General features: G+C 44.3%; 1 protein-coding gene across 1 annotated transcript; it reads left to right on the forward strand.

Moving 5' to 3' along the window:
• The first annotated feature begins 954 nt into the window (after nucleotides 1–954).
• HSPA2 (heat shock protein family A (Hsp70) member 2) lies at nucleotides 955–17710 on the forward strand. Its single transcript, XM_068254247.1, has 2 exons — nucleotides 955–2585; nucleotides 14377–17710. The coding sequence occupies exons 1-2, from the start codon at nucleotides 1158–1160 to the stop codon at nucleotides 14878–14880; spliced, it is 1932 nt and encodes a 643-aa protein (XP_068110348.1). The 5' UTR covers nucleotides 955–1157; the 3' UTR covers nucleotides 14881–17710.
• The last annotated feature ends 9872 nt before the right edge of the window (nucleotides 17711–27582 follow it).

A 27582-nucleotide genomic window follows, 5' to 3' on the forward strand; every position in this document is an offset into this window, starting at 1 on the left:
TCTAATGGTGGCCACTAATGATCCAATCTTTTTCATCCAATCTTACTACAATCTATGTAGTATAAGGGTAAATTGAGTGAATATACTGAATGGATACTTCAGGCAGTTACCTTATATTACATAGAAATGGTAAGATTGGATGAAAAAGATTGGATCATTAGTGGCCACCTTTAAGTCTCTCTCAGCGCCGCCACTGCCGCCTGTCAGCGCGCGCACCGGCCCGCCCACCCCTTCTGACCCCATCCTCCTCCTGTCCCAACAGCTACACATGCGCAGTAGCCAAAACACACAGGACGCAGGGACAGGAGGATGACGCAGGTACAGTTAGGGTTTTATTATATAGGATCATTTTGACAGTACTTTTTTTATTGTAAAACTTATTTTAAAAAGATGACAAATGATCTCCTGGGAGAAAACTTGAGAAAAAGTGAATAGGATCAGGGCAGGCTTATAGCGTGCAAGTAACCTTAGCATTTGCATTAGGGGAGTGTTGTCACAGCACTACGCTCAGTCTTGTACCATATAGATAGATGATAAATAATCTTGCTGACCAGCTCAGCATTGCAGAAGCACCACTGTAATTGTTTACAGATGACTCACTATATTTATTTTTCTCAGTTCGTACGTTATCAAATTCCTACAGTACTTCAAGGAATCCTAGGATCAGTCTACGGCACCAAATAAGGATAAATGCCTCCCACCCGCGTAACACAGGCATTTGCCATTAAACTGAGGAATGAAGGTTTTGCGAACACATCATACCAGGAAAAGGGACCACGCCCACCATCACATACGCACGTGCTCTCTGCACAGGTTGAGTGGCAGTGTGTTTATCAGGACACGCCCCCGTCCCTTCGCCTCTCGCCAGACACAAACATCGTTGCCGTGGTAGCGACTTGCCCAGAAACAGCTGTTCCTGCCTACAACACGGGAACGGGCGGCTACGAAACGTTCTGTCCTGTGAAAATACGATATTAGGACTCGCGCTGAGGGGGCTGGAGCAGCTTGCGGACATGATTGGCTGACGGCGGCGACAGAACAGCGGGCGTAGCCAATGAGCGTGGAGGGCGGGAGAGTATAAAAGTCATCGCGAGACGCGAGGAGCTCTGTTGCGCAGTTCTCTGTCAGGAGACGAGGAAGATAGGAGGAAGGAAGCCATGTCTGGAGTCGGCACAGCTGTGGGTATTGACCTGGGTACCACATACTCATGTGTGGGGGTCTTCCAGCATGGGAAGGTGGAAATTATAGCCAATGACCAAGGCAACCGCACAACCCCGAGCTATGTTGCCTTCACAGACACAGAGCGACTAATAGGAGATGCAGCCAAGAACCAGGTGGCCATGAACCCTAATAATACAATATTTGATGCCAAGCGGTTGATTGGCAGGCGCTTTGATGACCCCACTGTGCAGGCTGACATGAAACACTGGCCCTTTACAGTGGTCAGTGATGGGGGAAAGCCAAAGGTGCAGGTTGACTACAAAGGCGAGATGAAGACCTTCTTCCCAGAGGAGATCTCATCCATGGTGCTAATCAAGATGAGGGAGATTGCTCAAGCATACTTGGGTAAGAATGTTCCTAGCGCTGTCATCACTGTTCCTGCCTACTTCAATGACTCACAACGCCAGGCCACCAAAGATGCAGGCACCATCGCTGGCATCAATGTGCTGCGTATAATCAACGAGCCCACCGCTGCTGCCATCGCCTATGGCCTAGACAAGAAAAGCATTGGGGAGCGCAATGTGCTTATCTTTGACCTCGGTGGAGGTACCTTTGATGTGTCGGTGCTGACCATTGATGATGGCATCTTCGAGGTGAAGTCCACAGCTGGTGATACCCATCTGGGTGGTGAGGACTTTGACAACCGTATGGTCACCCACTTTGTGGAAGAGTTCAAGCGTAAGCACAAGCGGGACATTAGTAGCAACAAACGGGCAGTGCGACGCTTGAGGACCGCCTGTGAACGTGCCAAGCGCACCCTGTCCTCCAGCACCCAGGCCAGCATTGAGATTGATTCTCTGTATGAGGGCACTGACTTTTACACCTCCATCACCCGTGCTCGCTTTGAGGAGCTGAATGGTGACTTGTTCCGTGGTACTCTGGAGCCGGTGGAGAAGTCGCTGCGTGACGCCAAACTGGATAAAGCACAGATCCATGAGATTGTGCTGGTTGGTGGCTCAACCCGCATCCCCAAAATCCAAAAGATGCTGCAGGACTTCTTTAATGGCAAAGAGCTCAACAAGAGCATTAATCCAGATGAAGCAGTGGCGTATGGGGCAGCGGTGCAGGCAGCCATCCTGATTGGGGACAAGTCTGAGAAGGTGCAGGATCTGTTGCTGCTAGATGTGGCCCCACTGTCCCTGGGCATTGAGACAGCTGGAGGGGTGATGACGGCTCTCATCAAGAGGAACACCACCATTCCCACCAAGCAAACGCAGACCTTTACTACCTACTCGGACAACCAGTCCAGCGTGCTGATCCAGGTGTACGAGGGTGAGAGGTCTATGACAAAGGACAACAATCTTCTTGGCAAATTTGACTTGACTGGGATTCCTCCTGCACCTAGAGGGGTGCCCCAGATCGAGGTAATCTGCTGTCATCTGCTAGATTAATTTTGAAAAAACACACTCTCTTCTTCTCTTTCTCCTCATCTTTTTCTCTCTTCTCTTTCTCTCCTCTTCTCTCTGGCCCATATGCAATTACCTTTTTCACCACAGCTTCTCCTGGGAGACAATTTTCGACTTTCAATTTAAAATACATTTCCAGCACTTTTTAACAAAAAAAAAAGTACCAAAAAGTAGTAGAAAAAGTACTATCAAGATTTTCTTACTTTCTGGTGGCTTAAACAGCTTGTTATTGACAAGTTTAAAAATATCACCTACGAAAAAACTCATATCTCTCTCTCTCTCTCTCTCTCTCTCTCTCTCTCTCTCTCTCTCTCTCAATATGTTTTCGGAGGATTTATTTTTTTACAGATTTTTCTTGCATTAGTTTTGATAAAACTGCTCCTCACATTCTTATTTAAGATAGTTTGTTTTGCAGTTCTTTTCCTGCAACATAAATGCGCATAGCAAACAAAGGGATACAATCTTAGGTGGCCTGTAGGGAGTGTGTGGCGTTCTGCATATGATGCCAAGTGGCAAAATGACCACTAATTGCCCTAGTGTGCACCCAGCCTTAAGCCCAGATGTTCTATTCCAGGTGTTCTATTTGCTTGCAGTAGCCCTGTAGGTCTAGGTAGACCCAAATCTGACAAATAGCTCACACACCCAGTTCAGCATGCTGATTAAGGTGTGTTAGGTCGAAAGTCTATGGCTGAAGGCAAGAAACTGCTTAGAATTTTTAATGTGTACCTTGCTTTCTATTGAAGAGAGAGGTGGGGCAGATGCCCACAGAGTTGGAAAGTCACATATCTGCTCGAGGGTTAAAAAAAACAAAAACCTGAAAACATGGTTTGTTTCTCTCTTGGACTAAGGCTATAACTGCTTTTAGTAAAAACATCCAATTGTGCATACTTGGGGTAAGGGAACTTTTTAGATCAGGTGAGAGAGACTGGTCCTGTTTAGGTCAATGACAAGCAAATAATATGACTTGCATGCAGCCTGTAAATGGATCAATCAGAAATGACAGGAAGTGGCATTTGATTAAGGTGGCCATACTCTGGTCGATTTGCCACCAGATCCGACCAACAGATAGATCAGAGAGGGATTGTATGGCCACCTTTACTGCAAACAGATTGTGAATCGATTTCAGCCTGAAACCGATCTCAATCTGTGGAGCTGCCGCTGCTGCCCCCTGCATACATTACCTGTTCCGGCCGGCGCAAGTCCCCGCTGTCTTCTTCGCCGCTCCGGCTACTGAACTTCCTGTCCAGGGGAAGTTTAAACAGTAGAGGGCGCTCTACTGTTTAAACTTCCTGCCCGGACAGGAAGTTCTGTGTAACTCTGGAGCCCGAAGCGGAGAAGAAGACCAGGGGACTCGCGCCGGCTGGAGCAGGTAATGTATTATTGCTGTATTGCGTCGGTCGTCGGGCATTCGAACGCCGCTAACGACGCACTCCCGACCCGCCGGCGACCGAAAAAAAAATCTTCCGCACGGATGGGTCGACGGGAACGATCGATTTCGGATGGAAATCGATCATTCTGTCAGCGGTGTGCGCAGCGATTTCACAGCCGTTTCGATCACTGTGATCGAAACGGCTGTATATTGGCGGGAAAATCGTTAGGTGTATGGGCCCCTTTAGGATGGTTTTAAGCTGTATACAATCTGCATTAAATTTGCATGCGAGTCAGTTATTTGCTTCTCCTTGACCATCTATAATGTCTTGTAACACTTTGATATTTTGATTCTGCCCAGGGTGAAAACCAAGTTCATACCTCCCAACTTTTTGAGATAAGAAAGAGGGACACTTATAGACCCACCCCTGCCACACCTCTAATCACACCCCCACCCAGGGCTGTGGAGTCGGTCCAAAAATCAACCGACTCCTCAGTTTATGACACCTCCGACTCTGACTTTTCAACTCTGACTCCTTAGTCTAATACTTACCAGGGCTGTGGAGCTGGTACAAAAATCATCTGACTCAAGTTAATGAAACCTTCCCCAAAATTGCTCCGACTCCACAGCCCTGTCCCCGCCACACCCTTCGTATCGCAAATAGTTCAGAATCAAAAGATGTAGTTTTATCATTTGAACCACCCTGGTCCTTTCTAACAGTAGCTTTTATTTATTTTAACATCTGAAAACAAGAAATATATCAATTTAATTGATGGGAGTAAAGAGTCAATATATGTATTTTTCTACTGAAAATCTGTACATTAGTCTTGAAAAGGGGACAAATAAAAAGAGGGACAGTTGGGAGATATTCAAGTTTCCAATATACCTTCTGGCTAGTAATCTTAGAAGGGCTCAATGAACACAGGTATTGAAAGGACTATTTATGTACTGTATAATTTACTGTATGCATGGTATTGCACACCAGTCCCGCAATATGACTGTTCTTTTCCCAATTCCAGAAATAATGTACAGGATGGGCCATTTATATGGATACGCCTTATCTATGGATAATCCCCCATTTACCACACCATACCATCCATTTTTTTGTTCTAACAGTATTGGAGGGATCTATCCAATGTGGGTTAGTGTCAGACCAATAGCGGTGGATTTGTTTGTTCACTTCACCATTCACATAAAATGATGTATCTATATAGATGGCCATATTAAGGGTATCCATATAAATGACCCACCCTGTATTTTGCTTACAATGGCCTCAATTCTGGTAGCTATGTCAGGTAAATATTTTTTTTTTGTAGGTAAAATGCCTCATGAGGTATTTTCCTCTTTTTTAGCAATTCTGAAAGATTTTTCTCCATTTAGAAACATGAGGTAAAATGTGAGGTAAATGCATAAAGTGAGGTAAAACATGAGTTATTTCAGCGGTAAGCATGCAGTTAATAAATAATGATCTTAATTGTCCTCCATAAGTTAGGATAGTCTTTGGAAGATGTCTTTTTTTAGAGGTGGGAAGGTGTATTTGATTATGTAGCAACCTATGAAAAGTATGTTTATAGGCATCCCTTTAAAAAAAAAAAATCCAGTAAATATTTGGAGTTTTATTTCTACTATTCATTTCTATTACACAAACTGAATAGGAGCGACACTAAAACCCGCAATAGGAACTCCACTAAAAACTGCAAAATGCATATAAATTGACTTTACCCCCAGGTACAGGCAGGTCTTAAACTGATCGGTAAATTATGTGCTAACATGCCCCCTAATTTCCATTAGAATAGCTATTTTCGGTAAATTACCTCACAATTTACCTCATAATTTACCTCATGAGGTAAAACATGAATAAAACCTACCAGAATTGCTAAAAGTCATTAACTCACATGAGATAATTTGTTTGATAACCCTACCAGAATTGAAGCCAATGCGGTTTGTCCTAACCTCTTGCTTTTATAGTGGTTACCTTGGAGGTAACCTGTGACTTGTGAGAATATTTACTCTCGTTTGATACGTCACATTACCTCCTGGTGTACTAATATAATGCACTATATTGGGCTATTGGTTGTTTTCTTCCTGTATCTTACAAGTTTCTCTAAAAATGTTCCCCTTGGCTAGCTGTCAACCTCTCTAATCATGGCAGAAAGGTGTTTTTTTTTTGTTTTGTTTTTTTTGTGACTCGGCATGATTGGTTATCTTTAGTCCTTGAATCGTTTCACGTTGTCAACAAATGGAATACCCCTTTAGTTAATACAGAAAGCTTGGAAGCAGGGTAGTGTAGTACAATACTCCATTACATATCTAGTCACATGCTATTACTGGCGTCTTCAGTTGTACTAGAACAACCTTAGCCTTGAGAGCAGCCCAAGGCCATACGTGGGAATTGTTTGTGCGTGTTGTCTGTAGGAATCAATCATAGTGCTTGTATACCAAACAAGTGAATTCTGACGCTAAAACTAGTATACCCTGAGATGATAGTCTCCGTTTCTTCACTTAATCCTGGGTATATTAGCTTTGTATACCTGAAAGTGTCCTAAGCCCATAAAGGGCAATGTTCAAAGTTGCCAAAGCACACCTATATGGTGCCTAGTCTATATCCTGTAGGCAGGCAGCTAACGGTGTGAGCTGTAAACTATCAAGTGAGCAGATGCACATTGGGAGATGCTCTTCTTCCATTCTGACACAAGTCACAGTCACTGACAGCCTAAAGCTAAGTACACACGGGGGACCTTTGTGGCTAGTCGCTAGCGCACAGGGGACGCGCGTGCGACAGCTCTGCCCGTGCGACAGCTGGCTACACGTCTCTGCCTTTGGGAAGCGGCGGAAGCTGTCGCCAAAGGTTCCTCCCCCCCGCCGGAAGCTCCATACATTGTGTATGGAGTTGCTGTCGCTAGTCCGGACTAGCGACAGTTGCGTCCGGCGACAGCTCAGACGCGCGCAATTGCAGCGACAGTTGTAACCCATGTGTATGTACCATTAAAAGTATCCCTAAAGCGTTTTTAAACTAAAACATTAGATGCTTGCATCAGTAGTGTTAAGCCTCTGCATAGTCATGAGGCTTCTGGTCTCTGCTCACACCCCATAGTTCCAACAAAGGGTTCCTCTAAACTGCAACCGGTAAAATAAGCTTCTTCCGGAAGCACTCCTGGTCTTGGACTAGCGCATCCCAACTGGTCGTGAATGAGTTAGGTCTGAGCATGCCCAGTAGAAGGAAGCCCTTGTACACTGAGGGAGAAATATTTGAAGGGACCCTTTGCTGGAATGGGGGGTGTAAGAAGATGCGAGAAGCCTCTAGACCAGTGGTCCTCAAACTAAGGCCCGCGGGCCGAATGTGGCCCCCTAAGGCTTTCTTACCGGCCCCCCACACAGAAAATGTATTGCTTATAAATGCAGTCAGCTACATCTTTAAATATTGGTGGTCCACATATGGAATAGCAGTGCAGCACCCCCCATCCACATGGAAGCCAGAAAGCAGAAATTTTGCTGGTTTCCAATCAAATTCCACATCAGGTGACACTGCTGTCCAATTGGCTTGCAGATTGTCACCTGGGTAAGCTTCACTGTCTGGTCCGCAAAGACTTCTACATCATTTTATGTTTACTCCGGCCCACCAGCGGTCTGAAGTATGTTGACCCGGCCCTCAACCCAAAATGTTTGGGGACCCCTGCTCTAGACTATGCATTAGCTTCCTACTACAGTACCAAGGTAAGTATTTCATTCTTTTTTAACTTTTTTTTTTTTTTTAGTTGTCCTTTAACCAGCAGTGGTGCCTGCCTGGTTGCACCAATGTAACATGGACTGTCTGCAATTTCTCTGCCACTCCTCCATAATCCAACTTGCTTCACTCCCACTCCATTGGACTTCTTGTTTGGTCATGTGAGTTCTGTCCTCCAATCCGCTGTGGAGCCTTGCTGTGTCTCCACTCAGCTGTTCTTTGGTTGCTCCGAGGGTTTTTTCTTCTGTCTGAAATTTGAAGTGTAGTAAATACGAAGGAGGCACTCAATTGGCTTCAAACTTGCGTTTTATCAAATCCCAGTAATACACAGTGTGCACCGGCAACATAGACCTGACTAGGCCTATTCCACAGGGACTCGCTGCAGTTTGCTTGTTGTGAAATTTGAAGTGATTCACTTTGCTAGCTGCATTAAAATGTCGCCATCTGTGATAAATGTAAATCTGGGTGAGGAAAGATTGGGTAAACACTGACTACATAATTTATAAATGAATATTGTAAAAACATGAATAATTTTAATCATTAATTTATATTCAGTAAAGCTCTTTTTGAAGGGGACTAACACTAAAACACTAACTGTATATGTAGGGGAAGTAATGATTGAGGCCCTGTTCAATGGTCAGTTGCGTTCCAGATTAGTTCTTCATCTCAACTCAGTGCCCATACAATTCAGTGCACGTTCACAGTACTGCATTGTAACCGATTGCGTTATTCTTACTTGCTGCATGCAGGCTTTGTATTAACCACACTGGCGTTCTATTAAGATCGCCAGGGCGGCTGCGGGAGGGGTTTTTTTTAATAAAAAAAAAAACTATTACATGCAGCCAACTGCATGCCCGCCTCCGGCGATCAGTTTCGCTTTCCTCGTCGCCACGGCGACGAGCGGAGTGACGTCATGGACGTCAGCCGCCTCCGATCCAGCCCTTAGCGCTGGCCGGAACTGTTTGTTCCGGCTGCGCTGGGCTCGGGCGGCTGGGGGGACCCTCTTTCGCCGCTGCTGGCAAAGTGCCGGATGCGTGTGCTCCTTTTTATTTGAACTAAATCGGCCCAGCAGGGCCTGAGCGGCACCCTCTGGCGGTAATGGACAAGCTGAGCTCGTCCAGACCGCTAAGGAGGTTAAAGTCTAGTCTCCATTGCAGTTCACACTCATAACATGTGCGTTATGCAACTGACCACTGTGAACCTAGCCTAAACCTCTACACACTGGGGGACACTAAATTGAATCTTTTGCAATGCCCCCAAATAGATACTTGGGAGTGGGAAGCCTCTGGATTCCAGAGAGGCTTCCCCTGTTCTCCTCCATTGACTCTATCCAGCGAAAAGACCCTGAAACCAAGGTGTTGCAGATGGCTCACGCATACGCAGTAGCACTTATGCTTTTTCTGCTGGAGCCCACATGGGTCTATGCTACTGTGCATGTGTGAGCTGTTGACATGCGACTTTTCGGGGGCCACAGGGATGCAAGGAAGAGGACAATGAGGGGAGCCTCTCAAGGATCTAGATGTTTCCCTTTCCCAAGGTGAGTACCCTGTAGTGGCACTTTTTCCCCTACAGGTACCCTTTAAAGAGAACCTGTGATGAGAGGCACATGGAGGCGGATGCATATTTGTCACAAACAAGGGGAAGGGAAGTGCTCATAACCATGCAGCAGGATCAAAAGGAACCTGAGGGGAGAAGGATATGGAGGCTGACATATCACCTGACAGTCCTGCGGATATCTTTGGCTGCAATAGTGTCTAAATCTCACACCTGAAACATGCATGCACCTAATGCAGATAATCTATTCAGTATACTTGTTCAGGGTCTAGGGCTAAAAATATTAGAGGCAGGAGATCAGCAGGAATGCCAGGAAGCCTGCATTGTTTAATAGGCAATAAATAAGTCAGCTGCCATATCCACCTCACCCCAGGTTCCTTTAAAAAAAGGTTCAAAACTTCTAATCCTTTATCATTCCATCCAAACTCTCAAATCTTTCCTAGAGTTCCATTTTAAGTTGCGTGTTAGCTTTGTTCATCCTTTCAGACTAATCCTGTTCTGTTTATTAGTGACCAGATAGATTACTTCTTCCTGGATGATTACTGTAGTATTCCCTCAACAGCTGCAGCTTCTCGGTCGCTTCCCATTCTCTCTCCTTACTTTACATTGCCCTCAACATGCTACATTTGGTATTCTTTCATTAAGCACATGATGGTCAAGAAAATGTATAATCTTGCCTTGACTGCTGCACTATCATTTTACAGCCAATCGGATTTTATTTTAGTCGCTTGACCTCAGACTGGCTCGAAAGTGACTTGATTTCTGTGTAAAGCTAGGCGTATATTCTTAGATGAGGCAAAGTGCTAGAATCCTTCATTTACCTGCATGTCATGGACCATGTCATGTATTTAATCAGATTTTCTGTGTTGACTACACCATAGGTTCTCAACATGTGGTACGCATACCCCAGGGGGTACTTCTGATGGTTCCAGGGGGTACTGAGGCTTGATGTACTTAACCAAGAATAACCAATTTAGAGTTTTAGATAATGCTAAATCTTATTTAAATAACACCAAATTAGTATTTTAGCTAATTAAAAGCAATAGTAAATGCTAGGGGGTACTTGGTGAGTACAGGGTTTTAAAAGGGGTACATACCAATAAAATATTGAGAAACACTGGACTACACAACTTATTATAACTAAACACAATCTTATAATTTTGGTACAGCAAAGGTAAATGTATCAATTAGTTTATGAGCGAAGGATTCGATTCAGTTCGATTTGCCATTGCAAAATAATGGCAAATCGAATTGAATCGAATCTCCATCGGACATGTTGGTTTTAATCGGATCGTAAATAGAATCGTATTAGAATTGTACAAAGAATCGTATCGTGTAGAGGGGGCTTAACCCATGTGGCTGGGAGTGTTTCGCACTTGCGCAGGAGAGAGCGTGCCTGATTGGGCCACGCATGCACAACGAAGTGAAAATAAACTTATGAGATAATAAATTGTATTTGTAGTACAGCTAATAGATAGAACGTTACTAACAAAGAAAATGGTCTCATATTTTTATTTTCATTTATATAGCAGTATTTATAACATTGCATCAAACTGTCACAGTTGCAGTTTAGAACCCATACTCTGTATTTTAAGCTGTAAAACAAAGCAGAGCTAAAGACCCTTTGAACTTTCCTGTAGTAAAACCTTATCTCAAGCTCTCTCACTCTTTCTTGGCTGTTTAAATCCGACCTGAACTCTTGCACAGGAAACAAGGAAAACAAAGAGAAATGCACCCTGTGTGTAATTTGTGTAATTTGATCTCTCAGCTATGTCAACAAGAAATTCGACAGTTAATATTGAAACCAAGGATGCTAACCCTTTGTCTGCTTCCATGAAAGCAGGAAGTAGACACACTGCAGATTCATTGCTGGAGTTCTGTAAGCTGTAACCAGGGCTGTGGAGTCCGAGCAATCTTGGGTACCAGGAGTCAGAGTCGGCAGTTTCATAAATTCGGTGTTGGATGATTTTTGGACACACTCCACAGCCCTGGCTGTAACAAAGAAATGTTTTTCTTTAAAGGTTATTATGCTGTAGCTTATCTTTTAGAGCAGAGAGGAAGTTCTGAGTACAGGTCCACTTTAAGCTCTTCAGAAAACAGAGTTTGAATGAGTTGGTCAACTAGCTCAGAGAAGCTCTTTTGCATAGATAACTGAGTTATTTTAACTCTTCCTGTACTGGAAAACAATATGAGACTCTGTTCTTTGCTACTAATATCCTATTTCTTAGCTATAGTACGCATACAATTCCTTATATCATGTTTATCTTCTCTTCAGATTTGCTTTAAAGACGTGCAAAGAAAAAAATGCATGCAGTATCAGTTGTGCAGTTTTCTTTCCACCTTGTATTGAGCCTAACGTATGCAAACTGTGCGTAGTGTGAAAGAGCTCTGCAACTCCATTGGTGGCATTTTGCTCCATGGAAGAGTTCTGAACAAATAAGTTTTTCACTAAACCTTCTTTATCTGTTCTGCTGTATATACCATCCTGCTGATCTCCGTGCCATTTCAATCTGCTGTCAGCCCCTTTAGCCTTGTCAGCTGCTCTTGTATCTGTTGCTAGGAGACGATGCAATTTACAGTGTAAACTGGAGAGATGAGCATTACATTTGTATGAAGGGAGAATCCTAACACAGACTATGACTAATGCTGATCCAGAATATCAACAGAGGAGTGCATTTCATTCATTGTAGTCACGCACAATGACCATGTTTAGTTGATCCAGTGTTATCAACTCTCCCTCCACCCTGTCCATAATCTAATGAAAGGCTTGACAGGTACCAGAGTGTGAGATTTCTTAAGGGGCCCATACACCTAATGATTTTCCCGCCGATATACAGCCGTTTCGATCACAGTGATCGAAACGGCTGTGAAATCGCCGCGCACACCACTGACAGAACGATCGATTTCCGTCCGAAATCGATCGTTCCCGTCGACCCATCCGTGCGGAAGATTTTTCTCGGTCGCCGGCGGGTCGGGAGTGCGTCGATAGCGGCGTTCGAATGCCCGACGACCGACGCAATGCAGCGGGTAGACATTACCTGTTCCGGCCGGCGCAAGTCACCGCTGTCTTCTCCGCTCCGCTCCAGACCGTTCCTGCAGCTACACAGAGCTTCCTGTCCCGGCAGGAAGTTTAAACAGTAGAGCGCCCACTACTGTTTAAACTTCCCCTGGACAGGAAGTTCAGTAGCTGCAGGAACGGTCTGGAGCGGAGAAGAAGACAGCGGGGACTCGCGCCGGCCGGAACAGGTAATGTATGCGGGGGGGGGGGGGGGGGGTGGAGGGCGGAGGGCGGCAGCAGCAGCTCCACAGATTGTGATCGGTTTCAGGCTGAAATTGATTCACAATCTGCAGTAAAGGTTTCCATACGATCCCTCTCTGATCAGATTCGATCAGAGAGGGATCTATCTGTTGGTCGAATCTGATGGCAAATCGACCAGTGTATGGCCACCTTTACTAAGATGGTCAATCATACTGCCTGAAACAGCAGTGTGTGTTCAGATACTCCTAGCGTCTGAGATCAAACTAGTACCAGATACACTACTTAGTGGCCTGCACAGATTACACATTCGTCTGCATATTTTTGCAATACAGTGAGGGGGTCCTATTCATTCCAGGATTAGGGTTATATCCAGAATGGCATGGAGAGTCCTTGTCATTGACCAAATATGAAGGTGGCTGGGCATTTCTGTCCATGTTGGGTGATGGCCCATGGACCCTTCTGCCAAATTCTTCTGAAGAGCCCCTTATGTGCTGCAGTGCGGGACTGTCATTATAAGATGTCTTTTAGGATGTGTACACAAGCACAAAGATTGTTGCCTGCAGGGATTGGTACTCGGTCCCTTAGGCGACAGTACAGGGCCAAGTGCTGTACAGACATGGTGTGTGGCTACAGCCTCCTGACATGTTCTGTTGCTATAAAGAAGGGGGGAGTGAAGGAGAAGCCTGGCGCACAATGAAGCGGCTTTCAGCTGAAGGGTAAGGAATGGAATGCTCAGCTGAGACTGTCCGGCACGCCGGATCTCTTGGCAACGCATTGGGGTGACGCTGGTCGCATGATCAAAATTTAAAACAACTGTAGCAGTCACCTTTTACAAAAAGGTAACATTTGAATGCTACTTATCAAGCTATCAGATGGTATAATTAGATATACATCTAGCTTTGGGCTTTACATTTATAATGCGTTTAGTTTAGGGCTGGTTCAGACGGACGTTTGGAGGCGTTGCGTTTGCTGGCGTCGCGTTCAGCAGCGTTCGCGTGCGTTTGGATGCGGTCGCGTTTTTTCTTCCCCTAGGGGGACATTAGCCGTCGCGGTTAACCTCCCCTGGAAGCTACATGTAGCTTCCAGGGGCTCCTTGAACGCCAGAGAAAATCGGGACCCAAACGCCGCGTTTGTGTAAACGCGCTTGAAAGCTTGGTACAAACGCTCCCATTCACTTGAATGGGAGCGTTTAACACCAAGCCCTGAACGCTGGCTGTAAACGCTCTGCAAACGTCCATCTGAACCAGCCCTTATTGCGTCACTAAGGGCCTGTTTCTGTTCCTTCCAATATTTGCAGCATTTCCCTGAATGCGAGTTGGATGGGGAGATGCTTCCTTTTTTTAGTCAATAGGTTTGTGGTCCGATTCACATGCCATTTAGATTCTTTGCATCTGAATCCCTTCATTGCCTGGCTATAGTGATTCAGCTGCGATTCGAAAAAGCATGGGTGCTGCGTCCGATTTTGGGAACGGATGTGGCACCCCAGTGGAAACGATCCCTAAGGGCTTCTTTGACTGGCTGTGATTCTGTGTTTTGTGGCTCAATTGCGATGTGCAGAGCACAAGATCATGGGCTTACTAATGAAAATCACGTGATTACATCTCCATTTCTGTAACTGTGACACAATTTTCCCTGATCGCAGTTGTCAGTCCTGCTGCATTTTTTGAGCGTTTACACTCGTGTTGAAAGTATAGGAGTGCAGGGAAATCTCATAGTATTTGATGCATTGATGTATTTATGCATTTCAGCAATTTCAAGAATGTTCCTGAATTGTGTTCTTCAGATTGTGTTGAACGGTTTTCCAAGCGAACCAGTTTTATTCTGATGCATTTTAATATTTCAGGTGACTTTTGATATTGATGCAAATGGCATACTGAACGTGACTGCTGCTGACAAAAGCACAGGTAAAGAAAACAAGATCACCATCACCAATGATAAAGGCCGGCTGAGTAAAGAGGACATCGACCGCATGGTGAACGATGCTGAGAAGTACAAGGCAGAAGACGAGACCAACCGCGAGCGGGTCGGTGCTAAGAACGGATTAGAGTCCTATGTCTACCAAATCAAGCAGACAGTGGAAGATGAAAAGCTCAAGGGCAAACTGAGCGACCAGGACAAAGAGAAGATTCTGTCCAAGTGCAAGACTGTTCTTGATTGGCTGGATAAGAACCAGATGGCCGAGAAGGATGAATTTGAGCATCAGCAAAAAGAGCTGGAGAAAGTGTGCAATCCAATCATAACCAAACTTTACCAGGGTGGAGCACCAAAGCCTGGAGCTGCAGGTGGAGGAGCTGCTGGTGGAGCTGCTGGAGGAGCAGGAGGACCCACCATTGAAGAAGTGGACTAAATCATTTTAGCTTCAATTTACATAATAGTATTGACAATGATTACACAGTAAGTGTAATGGTAATATGTGCAGTTAAAACCTGTATTACTAGATTAATGTATAACTTGCCTTTTAGACCTCAGTTTCATATCTTTCTGTCCAAGTTCAGCCAAAGCTGTTTACTGTGTTCTCAGCGTTCTGTGGAATGGTTCCATTTGCCAAGTTGACATAACTTATGTTCATTAATGTTGAATTTGTTTGCTGAAAAAGATTGTTCATTCGTAATCAACCTTTACGTATGTAACAAGATTTACCTATGCAACATTACTGAAATGCCTGTTCTGATGCACATCCAAGCTGGTTTCACTTTTTGTTTGCAAGCTCAGCCCCATCCTGCAATGTAAATCCCATTGTTAGCCATACTTAGTCATTGAGCTTGAACAAGCATGTAGCCAGTAAGGTAAACATTTCTCTTATAACATTCCTGGTCAGTAACTTAATACTGAAGCATTAGAATGAGTACAATACCTAGATAAATTCTTCTAAAAACATCAGCTGTATTGGCTTGTTTATTGCAGTAGGGTCACTTTAAAGAGGAACTTAGATGGGAAAATAAATCCGATACATTGCAAAGTGAGGCATTAAAAAACAAAAACGAAAACAGATCAAGAAATATTTATACACTCTGAGTAATTTGTTAATATTGTTTGATCTTGCGTGTACCTGCAGGTCATCATCTTTACTGCTGGCAGGCATGGAAAGAAACAGACATCACAAACTGCCCTTATCTATAAATACACCCAGTAATAATGCGATAGGCTAAAAGGTTGTGTGTGTGTGGTATACATAGTAAATAAATATATACTAATCTTTTTAGCCTGTTTAATAACAGGATGCAGTGACGTGCACGCTCCTGCAAATGTGCGAGGCCGTGAATTGACCCTTAGCAGTGCGGCGGTACACACACACACACACACACACACACACACACACACACACACACACGCGCATGGACGTAGAAACCATGGATTTTATTAAATAGGAAGCACACACGCAGAAATACTGCTTGCTTGGCAGTTGGCAACAGCCATTATTTCTCACAATGCAACGAGGCCACGGATAGGAAACTGTCAGGACCATAGTCATGACATCACACTGTGGGAGGAGTTTCACCACAATATCATCCACAAAAACATCCCTGATGCACTATTAGACAAAAACGGTAAAGCTTTCTCATGGGGAAGTGGATATCTGCTACTGATTGGGATGAAGTTCAATCTTGGGTTAAGGTTCCTCTTTAAAGTGGTCATAGTTTGTTATGAACAAGCGATGCCTTAACACAGAGGTCAGGAACCTTTTTGGCCGAGAGAGCCATAAACGCCACAGATTTTAAAAGTAATTCTGTGAGAGCCTTACAATATGTTTCAAACTGGGACAGTGCGCATGCGCAGCAGAGTGTTCTTGTCCTTGTTGCCATGGTGGTGTGTACACAGTTGATCCTCCGGGCAGCGGAAGTGTCAGACATGCCTTCAGCTTCTCTCGGGTTTCAGCAACATCAGCAATTTCCCCGAGAGCCAGACAAGAGGAATACCGACTAACAGTTTGTACAATTAGCTAGCTGATTTTGGGGTTTGTTCACTCTGTAGGACTAGATCCCCACACTTTGGCCCAATAGGCTGCTTGTCAAGTGACAGTCTATTGGGCCAATGAAAGTGCGGGGATCTCGTCCTACAAAGTCATTAGACCTGACAGGGTCCAGGGTGGGACAATTGCAGCGGCCGTTCGCTTTGGGGGAAGTGTGAGTAAGTTAGTAGTGCATGCTACAGCAGTAGCTTGCCTCCTTTGAAAATGTTATCCGCGCTGTCACACTAAGCTGCGCTGCTTCCACAGTGTAGCTTAGTGAATCAACCCCTGTGAGCCAGATGTAGCCATCAAAAGAGCCACATATGGCTCCCGAGCCATAGGTTCCCTACCCCTGCCTTAACACATTGGCTTCACTGCCTGCTGACACTAGTGTAGTTTTGCTGAGCCCCCTTGGGTCTCTAAATTTGGATGAAATTCTGACTATAAAACTGAGAAACCTGTTTTCCATAGCCAGTGTGATTTTTGATGCCAAGGTCTGTTATGAAACGGTTGGCGAAGCTGGTGGGGAGGGGTCACACCTTGATGCCTGTATCATGAAGACCAACTGAATTCAGGAACCTGATGGGGCGTACGAGAGCCCTATTGGTGACCGCCGTCAGTGATGCTGAGATAAGGCTGCACTATTTGCATAAGTTGTGTACAGTGGTTCCCTACATTATCCTCTTATAGCAAACACTTCAAGGCTCTCACATTAGTAAACTGAGTCACATGGTGAACCAGAACTAGCAGTGTGTAAGGGGCTTCAAAGGACCAAAAAGTCCTCTTGCTAAATGAAAAACAGAAATTTGCCTTCTTAAAAAAAAAAGGTATTTGTGATTATTCATTTTGGAGTGAGCACATGATGTCTCCCACGATGCATCACTGCTGAATATGCAGATTGTCTCTTTGTTATCCCTGAAAGCCAAATATGTACAAGTAATAGTTTCTTGTCTTGTAGCAGTTAGTTATACTTTAGACATGACCTCAGCCGTCTTCTGCAGAGATTTACAAACACATATAGTAACCACCATTCTACAAGAAAGATGCCAAAAATGCTTTTTAAAGAAGTAACTGGGTCTGAAAGGTCTTGCTTGGTGCCTGTTCTAATATTCTGCTGGGAAACATTTCTGTACTTGATTTTTTTTCTTTCTTTTTTTTTCCTTTTTTTTTTGCATTGAAAACAAAAATCTCTAAACTTGAATTCAATAAACTTTCCTGAAACAGTTAATTTGATTTTTAGAAATGTGCTACATTCTTTTTGTCTTTGCTGTAGAACACAACTAAAGCGTATTTGAGACCAATGGGAAACCCTCAAATGACCCCTCCTTCTGCTGCTTACATAACTCTTGGAAGTTATAAATAAAAACTCTTCCTAGACTCCTCATCAAAGTAGTGCACATATTAGTAGCCAGACACTAAGGGCCCTTTTACCCTTTTAGTTGCTTTGTTATAACTGACAAAGAACTATTCGAAAAGGTACCAGGGAAACGAGATATATGCACTATTGGTCCGACTGGACCACCCCTATAGGTACAGGGTACAAGAAAGAAAAATATCTTTATTAATAAAAACAATCGGTCAAGATTGAGATTATCCATGTAGGGACCTCTCAATTCGTAAAAATGGTCTGGCAACTCACTGGCAAGAGTTAAAATCAAGGTGCTATAGACATAGCATAAAAGCAGCACTGTATAAAAACTATAGCACCTTGTTTTTAACTCTTGCCAGCGAGTCCTCTATCCAACTCTATGTCTGCTGAGGCATTTAGATGCAAATTACACCTTACTGTGGGGTAGAGTGCTCTCTATAGGCTGCTGTGACTTTGTATATGGTATATTGACCTCAGGGATAGCTACACCCCACTCCATACAGTACGTAAAAGTGGTGGGGGATCAGCCAGGACCTCCTCACAGATTTTACCATTTGTAGCAAGCCATATTCCCAGCAGACCATTTTTACGAATTGAGGGGTCCCTACACGGATAATCTCAATCTTGACCGATTGTTTTTATTAATGAAGATATTTTTCTTTCTTGTACCCTGTACCTATAGGGGTGGTCCAGTCAGACCAATAGTGCATATATCTCAGTTATAACTGAAAGAAAACTGATTTTCAAAGTAATTCCCATGTTTTCCTATGGCACCTTTCACACTTAACGCGTTTTAACTGAAATCTTTTTCACAATGCACTGCTATGGAAAATTGCGCACTAACGCACACCAACTGATTAAGTGTAAATGGGCCCTAAGGCCACGTTCACAGTAATGCATGAAGTGTGCTACCATATTGCAACCTGCTTTACTGCAATGCTACCACCACACTGTGAACATCGTATAAGTGGTACATTGCAGTGCTGTAAGCCGCGTTACAAAGCAGAAGTTACACTGCACCAAGCACCATTGTGAAAGTGGCCTCAGAGAATGATTGCTGTAGAAATAGTCATAGATGGAAAGAAAGAGCAACAGTGGCTCACCTGGATGGCATGGATTTACTGAAACAGATGGCTATAAGGCACTAATAAGTAGTAAGTGGGTAGCAAACCACAGCAAGCATTTAGGTCATACAGTAAGTCTGGATTATTTAACAAAATTGTAATGGTCTTCCTCAGCAGCTACACTTTCCTCAGCTATATGGGGTGATAATGAGCATAAAGAGATACTGAGAGTGTAGGGGGATCGCCTTTCCTTACCAGCTCTCTCTGCCAGTCAGCAAAGGGTGTTTGTACTTTGAAAGAGGTAGTACTGCGCAGGTGCGTAGCTCTCCCAGCAATGGGCGCATGATGGGGGCACGTGTGTGGACACGCATGCGGACACGCATGCGCAGTGCAGCCCAACTGACATGCCTGAATCCTGCATAACGGAAGGATTGTGAATGAACAGAGCCGCCTGGGAGGACGGCAAAGGAGCCCATGGGGTTCAGGGGGCTGAAGGAAACCCCATGTAAGTATACATTCTTCTATATACGTGGTCTCCGGTTTCCTTTAAAGGAGAACTGTGGTGAGAGGTATATGGAGGCTACCATACTTATTTCCTTTTAAGCAATACCAGTTGCCTGACAGCCCTGCTGAGCTATTTGGCTGAAGAAGTGTCTGAATCTCACCAGAAGCAAGCATGCAGCTAATCTTGTCAGATCTGTCAAAATTGTCAGAAACGCCTGATCTGCCGCATGCTTGTTCAGGGCCTAAGGCTGAAAGTATTAGAGGCAGAGGATCAGCGGAATAGCCAGGCAACTGGTATTGCTTAAATACAAATAAATATGGCAGCCTCCATATACTTCTCACTACAGTCCTCCTTTAAGCCTGGTTCACACCTTTAACCACTTCACCCCAAAGCGGTTTTTACCCTAACATACAAGAGCGATTTTCACCTTTCAGTGCTCATCGCTTCTATATGCCAATAGCTTAATCACAATGAAATGATCTGTATCTTGTTTTTTTCACCACCAATTGGGCTTTTTGGGGTTGATATTTATTTTCAGTAATTACTTTATTTTCTATGCATTTTAAAGGGAAAAAATACACTATTTCTCCAATTTCATCCCCTATAGTTCTAATATAAACACTGCTACTGTGCATAAAACCCACACATTTTATCTGCCTATTTGTTCTGGTTATCACAAGATTTTAATTATGTCCCTAGTACAAAGTACGGTGACAATATAGTATTTGGAAATAAAGGTGTATTTTTTCTTTGGTGTTTTTTTTCCACTATTTTCACATGCGCGGGAGCGCGCACATGCACGCGCACAGCGACAGCAGCACTTTCGAGTTATAAAAACGCCCTGGAGCCATTAAGAGGCTCTAGCAGGACATTTTTATAAGTCAGCTTGTCATTAGGTGGTTAATATTGATCGGCCAATCATTGACCAAATTTACCACCTCCGTGTAGTATGAGAGTTTGCCTGTACAATCTGCTCATAGTGTTCAATATCTGCTGCCCTTTATAATACATGGAGGTGATAAAATTGGCCAATCAAAATTGAAGGTGTGTACCAAGCTAGACAAGGATTTTTTTAAAACCTGTCACCTGACTCGCTTTACCCAGCTGCATTATGCTGCTGGATTCATACATAAAAGCAGCACACCAGTTAAGCAGAAGAACACTGCAGGCCATAGTCTCTGCCGTCATCATGGAAATGGTCAGCATGTGAACTGACGAGCTGCTTCAAGCAACATCATGGCAACAGAGAAGTAGAAACGTTGGGTCAAGATGAGGTTCCAGCAAAGAACTCCCAATATTAAAGAAGAAATACGATTCAACCCCTGTTGGATTTATTTGACTCTAATTTTGCTGTAAAGGAGGCAGTGGCATAAGTAGAGGGGATCAGCACATCTGAGGGGGACCCAGAGCTGTAGGTTAACTGCCAACTCTCCCTTCCTCTCAATACAGGGGATTATACTTCAGATCAGGTATTTGCTCCACTTATGAGTGTGAAGATCCTGATGGCTACACTTTTTTATGGCCCTTGTGCGATGGCCCCCAAGCTCGTAAAGGGCAAATAGGGGAGGTTAGGGTGTGAACATCGGGGGGGGGGGCTGCCCCGCCCCGCCCCGCCCCCAATGTTCACACCCTAGCCTCCCCTATTCGCCCTTTACGATCATCAAAGTTATGCTGTGGGCTCCATGCATTTTTAGTTATGCCACTGACTGGGATAATTTGAACAGCACCATAAATTCTTTTCCCTTTTTACCTAGCAGTTTTGCTTGGCCAGGGGAAGACTGAAGAGCGTGATGTTTTGTGACCACCTGCTGACAGGCATAGCAAGATGGCATTGAGGGTAAACACACTCACACTCGGGCCCATATGCAATTAACTTTTTCTCCTGAGTTTTCTCCTAGGTGATATTTTTAAACTCACCAATAAAATAAAATGCATTGTAAATCGCCAGCAAGCAAAAAATACTCAAAATAATTTTAATAGTACTTTTTCATCTACTTTTTGGTACTTTTTCCATTACAAAGTGCTATAAAGTTATTCTAAATCGAAGATTAAAAATTATCTCCTAGGAGAAAACTCGGGAGAAAAAGTTAATTGCATATGGCCCTCATATGGCCCACAACTGTTGTCACCCGTTTTCTATAGAGATGGGCATGTTCAGCCCTGGGGATGAGCATATGGACTCGGAACAGAACGTGAATTTGTAATATGTGGACCACAGTGCTTATCTCTTTGATTCAATGTCGAAGTGATTGGTTAACACCATAAACCCTTGCTCCTATTACTAGGCTTGCCACCAGGCCAGGTGGATGTAGAGCTTCTATACTTGACATTTTTTTTTAATGTAGGAAACAAATTTAATATATAGCTGACAGCAGCACGGAGGTTTACCTTGGATAAAAGCACAGTGTTGCTGTGTGTTCAGAGTAAATGTTTGCTGTGTGAGGGTTTAAAGAGGAACTCCAGTGAAAATAATGTAATAAAAAAAGTGCTTCATTTTTACAATCATTATGTATAAATGATTTAGTCAGTGTTTGGCCATTGTAAAATCTTCTGTAAAAATTCTGACATTTATTACATGGTGACATTTTTACTGTGGGCAGGTTATGTAGCTGCTACTAGCTGTTTTGGCTGTTAGAGACAGCTGTAAACAGCTAATTCCTGTCTGTGAGCCTTGTTACATTGTAACAAACTGCCAAAAGTACCGCGGTCCCAGAGCTTCTTGTGGGAGGGGTTTCAGCACAAAATCAGTCATACAGCGCCCCCTGATGGTCTGTTTGTGAAAAGCAATATATTTCTCATGTAAAAAGGGGTATCAGCTACTGATTGGGATAAAGTTCAATTCTTGGTTGGAGTTTCTCTTTAAAGAGAGAGGGATCTAAGCACCTTTAAAAATAAATATATCAAGACGAACCTTCCCCTAAGGGAGGCTCGTAAATGGTGGACTTTAGAGGACAGCGTAGACATGGTGGGTAGAGTGAAACTCCCAGAAGGAAGGTAAGGCCTCACATCCCCCCAAAGTCCACACCATTTACGAACTTCCTGCACAAGCGGCTCCTTGCTAGTGGGCAGATACGTCCATACTCGCACAGGTACAGTATGGCTGCGCTTGTGCATAAGGAGGAACATGGTGGTAGGGGCAAGGAGGACAGCAGAAGCCTAGGTACGGTTTTTTTCTTTCAGATTTCACCTTGGGTTTACTTTAAAGTACCCCTGACCTGGTTCTCTCCCCCCGGATACTTTATGTTTTGTTACTGGTGCTGTTGGATGGATGGTGCTGACTAGCACACATCACCATCCTCCCCCCTCCAGTGCCCCCTGTAGCCCCCGTTCTGCTCATTCGTAATCTTCGACTGAAGCAAAGAGTCAAATATGTGCGGGGAGGAAGTGGCAGTTCTTCCTCCCCTTTGCCCGTCCATAATTCAGCCCCCTCCGTTCGCCGCTACAGTTCCCCTTATTATTCTCTGCACACAGCGCGCAGGGGAGCTGTGCTGTGTGCGATCTTGTGGTATTTGAGGTCAGATATCCTTCAGACCTCAATTAACACAAGACCACACACAGCGCAGCTCCCCTGCACGCTGTGTGCAGGGAATCATGGGGAACTATACCGGCGAGCAGAGGAGGTGGGGCTAAGGACGGGCAGAGGGGAGGAAGACCTGCCATGTCCTCCCCGCACCTATTTGTTGTCAGAATGGGGGCCACACAGCACCAGGAGCAAAATGTATTAAAAGTATCTGGAACCAGGTCAGGGGTACTTTAAGTGGTATGCACGTACAGATTCAATGGTTGACAATCACGGAGGAACAAGAAGACGGTGGCTCTGTGACCTGATTTTGCCTTCCTCGTGGTTCCGCTGAAATGTTTAATTTACTTCCAATATTATACAGTGCTTATTTGCAATTGAAATGAGAAATGTGACTGGTTGCAACAGTCGCTTCCCACACGAGGTCCTGGTCTGCAGTTTTATCTCTCTCACAGGGAAAGCTGTTCTAGGCTAACTGAAGATTGATGTTCACTTACAGTGGGTTGCAAAAGTATTCGGCCCCCTTGAAGTTTTCCACATTTTGTCACATTACTGCCACAAACATGAATCAATTTTATTGGAATTCCACGTGAAAGACCAATACAAAGTGGTGTACATGTGAGAAGTGGCACGAAAATCATACATGATTCCAAACATTTTTTTAAAATAAATAACTGCAAGGTGGGGTGTGCGTAATTATTCAGCCCCCTGAGTCAATACTTTGTAGAACCACCTTTTGATGCAATTACAGCTGCCAGTCTTTCAGGGAATGTCTCTACCAGCTTTGCACATCTAGAGACTGAAATCCTTGCCCATTCTTCTTTGCAAAACAGCTTCAGCTCATCAGATTACATGGACAGCATTTGTGAACAGCAGTTTTCAGATCTTGCCACAGATTCTCGATTGGATTTAGATCTGGACTTTGACTGGGCCATTCTAACACATGGATATGTTTTGTTTTAAACCATTCCATTGTTGCCCTGGCTTTATGTTTAGGGTTTTTGTCCTGCTGGAAGGTGAACATCTGCCCCAGTCTCAAGTCTTTTGCACACTCCAAGAGGTTTTCTTCCAAGATTGCACTGTATTTGGCTCCATCCATCTTCCCATCAACTCTGACCAGCTTCCCTGTGCCTGCTGAAGAGAAGCAACCCCAGAGCATGATGCTGCCGCCACCATATTTGACAGTGGGGATGGTGCGTTCAGAGTGATGTGCAGTGTTAGTTTTCCGCCACACATAGTGTTTTGCATTTTGGCCAAAAAGTTCCATTTTGTTCTCATCTGACCAGAGCACCTTCTTCCACATGGTTGCTGTGTCCCCCACATGGCCTGTGGCAAACGGCAAAAGGGACTTCTCATGCTTTTCTGTTAACAATGGCTTTCTTCTTGCCACTCTTCCATAAAGGACAACTTTGTGCAGTGCACGCAGTGGCGTAGCTAAGGAGCTGTGGGCCCCGATGCAAGATTTACATTGGGGCCCCCCAAGCACTCTATACATAACAATTGATAAGGCACCTGCCAATGGCAACTACAGTGTCAGAGGTGCAAGATGGGAATGGGGAGCACTTTGTTAATGATTATTATCATTCAAAGCATATATAGAAGTGATTATTATGAGCACAGGACCAATAGAGAGCTAATACTGTAGTTGAGGGAGGGCCCTTCGGGGCCCCTCTGGCCCAAGGGCCCTGATGTGGTCGCAACCTCTGCAACCCCTATTGCTACGCCCCTGAGTGCACGACTAATAGTTGTCCTATGGACAGGTTCCCCCACCTGAGCTGTAGATCTCTGCAGCTCGTCCAGAGTCACCATGGGCCTCTTTCCTTTTTTGATCAGCGCTCTCCTTGTTCGGCCTGTGAGTTTAGGTGGACGGCCTTGTCTTGGTAGGTTTACAGTTGTGCCATACTCCTTCCATTTCTGAATGATCGCTTGAACACTGCTCCGTGGGAAGTTCAAGGCTTTGGAAATCTTTTTGTAGCCTAAGCCTGCTTTAAATCTCTCAATAACTTTACCCCTGACCTGTCTGGTGTGTTCTTTGGACTTCATGGTGTTGTTGCTCCCAATATTCTCTTAGACAACCTCTGAGGCCGTCACAGAGCAGCTGTATTTGTACTGACATTAGATTACACATAGGTGCACTCTATTTAGTCATTAGCACTCATCAGGCAATGTCTATGGGCAACTGACTGCACTCAGACCAAAAGGGGCCGAATAATTATGCACACCCCACTTTGCAGTTATTTATTTGTAAAACATGTTTGGAATCATGTATGATTTTCGTTCCACTTCTCACGTGTAACCCGCTTTGTATTGGTCTTTCACGCGGAATTCCAATAAACTTGATTCATGTTTGTGGCAGTAATATGACAAAATGTGGAAAACTTCAAGGGGGCCGGATACTTTTGCAACCCACTGTATCCTGTCACTGAGATCACATGACTTGAGGGGATGAACTCTGTCCAATAGGAGCAGCTAAAGCCTGGTACACACTTTCAGTTATGATTGGCCAATCACTGACCAATTTTACCACCTCCATGTAGTATAAGGGATTACCTACAAAGTCTGCTTATAGTATGCAATATCTGTTGACCCTCACATTATGTGGAGGTGGTACAATGAGTCAGTGATTGGCTAATCATGATTGAAAGTGTGTACCATACTTAAGCAAGGCAGGAAGGGGTGGGCACAACCAGGGGCGTAACTACAATCCAAGGGGCTCCTCTGCAAATGTTGACAGGGCCCTTTAATGTTCACAACCCTTCGTTTGATTCTTTTTGGTGATCCTCCCAGCCCGGGGGCTCTTCTTAGCCTGGGGACCCATCTTACAAGGCCCATAAGACAAGTGTGACCGTCAGGATCTTCACACCCATAACATGTAGCCACAAAAACACCTGATCTGGAGTATCAGAGAAAGGGAAGGTTAGTAGATGGAGCCCCCACACCTCTGGGCCCCCTGGGATGCTCCCCCCCCCTAGTTACGCCCCCTGGGAACTACTTCGGACTATGGCCTGAATCTTGACACCTTACACATGAAAAAAGGCAACTTTGGAGCACAGAAAAAATTGTACTGAAATCTGACATGAAGCAGTCATACGATGGCAGCCCTTTACATTGTTACAGGTTTACTTCACTGGATTTAGGCACAGGGTCAGTTTAAAGAGAAACTGTAACCAAGGATTGAACTTCATCCCAATCAGTAGCTGATACCCCATTTCCCACGAGAAATCTTTACCTTTTCTCAAAAGGATCATCAGGGGGCTCTGTATGGCTGATATTGTGATAAAACCCCTCCCACAGTGCGATGTCAGGACCATGGTGCTGACATCGCACTGTGGGAGCCTTGTTGCATTGTGGAAAATAACAGCTGTTTCCAACTGCCAAAAAAGCAAGCATCATCTCCTTCCACTGACATCACCTCCCAGTAGTAAAAATGTCACCATGTGATAAATGTCCACATGTAAAACATGGAGAGGAAAGATTTTACAATGGACAAACACTGACTAAATCATTTATACATAATTACTGTAAAAATTAAGCACTTTTGTTCATTACATTATTTTTATTGGCGTTCCTCTTTAAAATTCATTGTGATTGACTTTTATCACTTGAAGTGTTTGTAACCTTGACAGGAACGCAGAAGAATTTGACGTAACAGCCCTTCCTTCAGGCTTCTTCAGCCTGGAGTCTCCTTCTCTGCCAAACAATGCACATAAAATAAGAAGCAGACCATCAGAATAGCGGCCAGCACAGAATTCTGAGAACTGCTCAGATTGCAGCTGGAGGTAATGTTTTTGGACATATTTATATTGCTGTTAAAGGTTTAATGAGCTGTGATGGAATCCTGAAAATAAAATCGGTGTATTGAGGGCCTTCTCTCTCACTAACCTCCAGCATATTAGCATTCCTCTGAGGACGCAGGCGCAAGGAAAACTGGAGCAAAAGTGGAACAGTTATTTAGATAAGCCAATCAGAAAACAGCTTTCATTGAGGCCGGTTTCACACTGCAAACTGCATTGCACTGCCAAAAACAGACCTTCAGGGAATAAAGATAGGGACACCAAGAGCCAAATATAGTGCAGTATGTACTGGTAATATGGGATAAAGTTGTTACCTCAAAGGCAAACACTGTAACAGCAGGTGGGGAGATTAGACCTGAGCCCACCCAGGATTAAGAAGTCGCTCTCCGTAGATTAGGAAAAAGGGGATGACACCCCTCCACCAAGGGTGGACTTAGAACAATGTAACAGGGATACAGAGGCGCCAGAAGAGTAAAACTGTCTAAAAAGTTTAAAATTTGTGGAGGCAGTGGTGGACTTAACTCTTCCTCCAAACAAACACAAGATATGCCAACAATGTTTAGCAGAACAAATTTATTTACATACTCCAGGGGAAAATGCAACGCGTTTCGCAGGTATGACCCCGCTTCATCAGGCAATAGGTAGGAATAGGTACAGTGCAGGTCTGTAGCTGGGCCAAGCGCCTCTGTGACCTTCGGTACACGATGTTCCCTGTCTGGCTACCAACCAAGCAGGAAGTCGGGGCTAGGTGCCTGAAGTCGGGTGATGCAGGGACATAGGGACGGCATCGCAGGACAAGGCTTCTCGGGTAAATATAACTTTATTTTACTTGCAGGCTGCCAGATTTT

The sequence above is a fragment of the Hyperolius riggenbachi genome, chromosome 9 (genome assembly GCF_040937935.1).
Source record: "Hyperolius riggenbachi isolate aHypRig1 chromosome 9, aHypRig1.pri, whole genome shotgun sequence".
NCBI classification, from domain to species: Eukaryota; Metazoa; Chordata; class Amphibia; order Anura; family Hyperoliidae; genus Hyperolius; species Hyperolius riggenbachi.

What these genes read in the sequence shown, in the direction of transcription:
- HSPA2 (XM_068254247.1), top strand. Translation starts at nt 1,158, where the DNA reads ATGTCTGGAGTCGGCACAGCTGTGGGTATTGACCTGGGTACCACATAC. An exon ending in GAGGGGTGCCCCAGATCGAG is followed by an intron (nt 2,586 to 14,376) that starts GTAATCTGCTGT and finishes TTAATATTTCAG; the next exon opens with GTGACTTTTGATATTGATGC.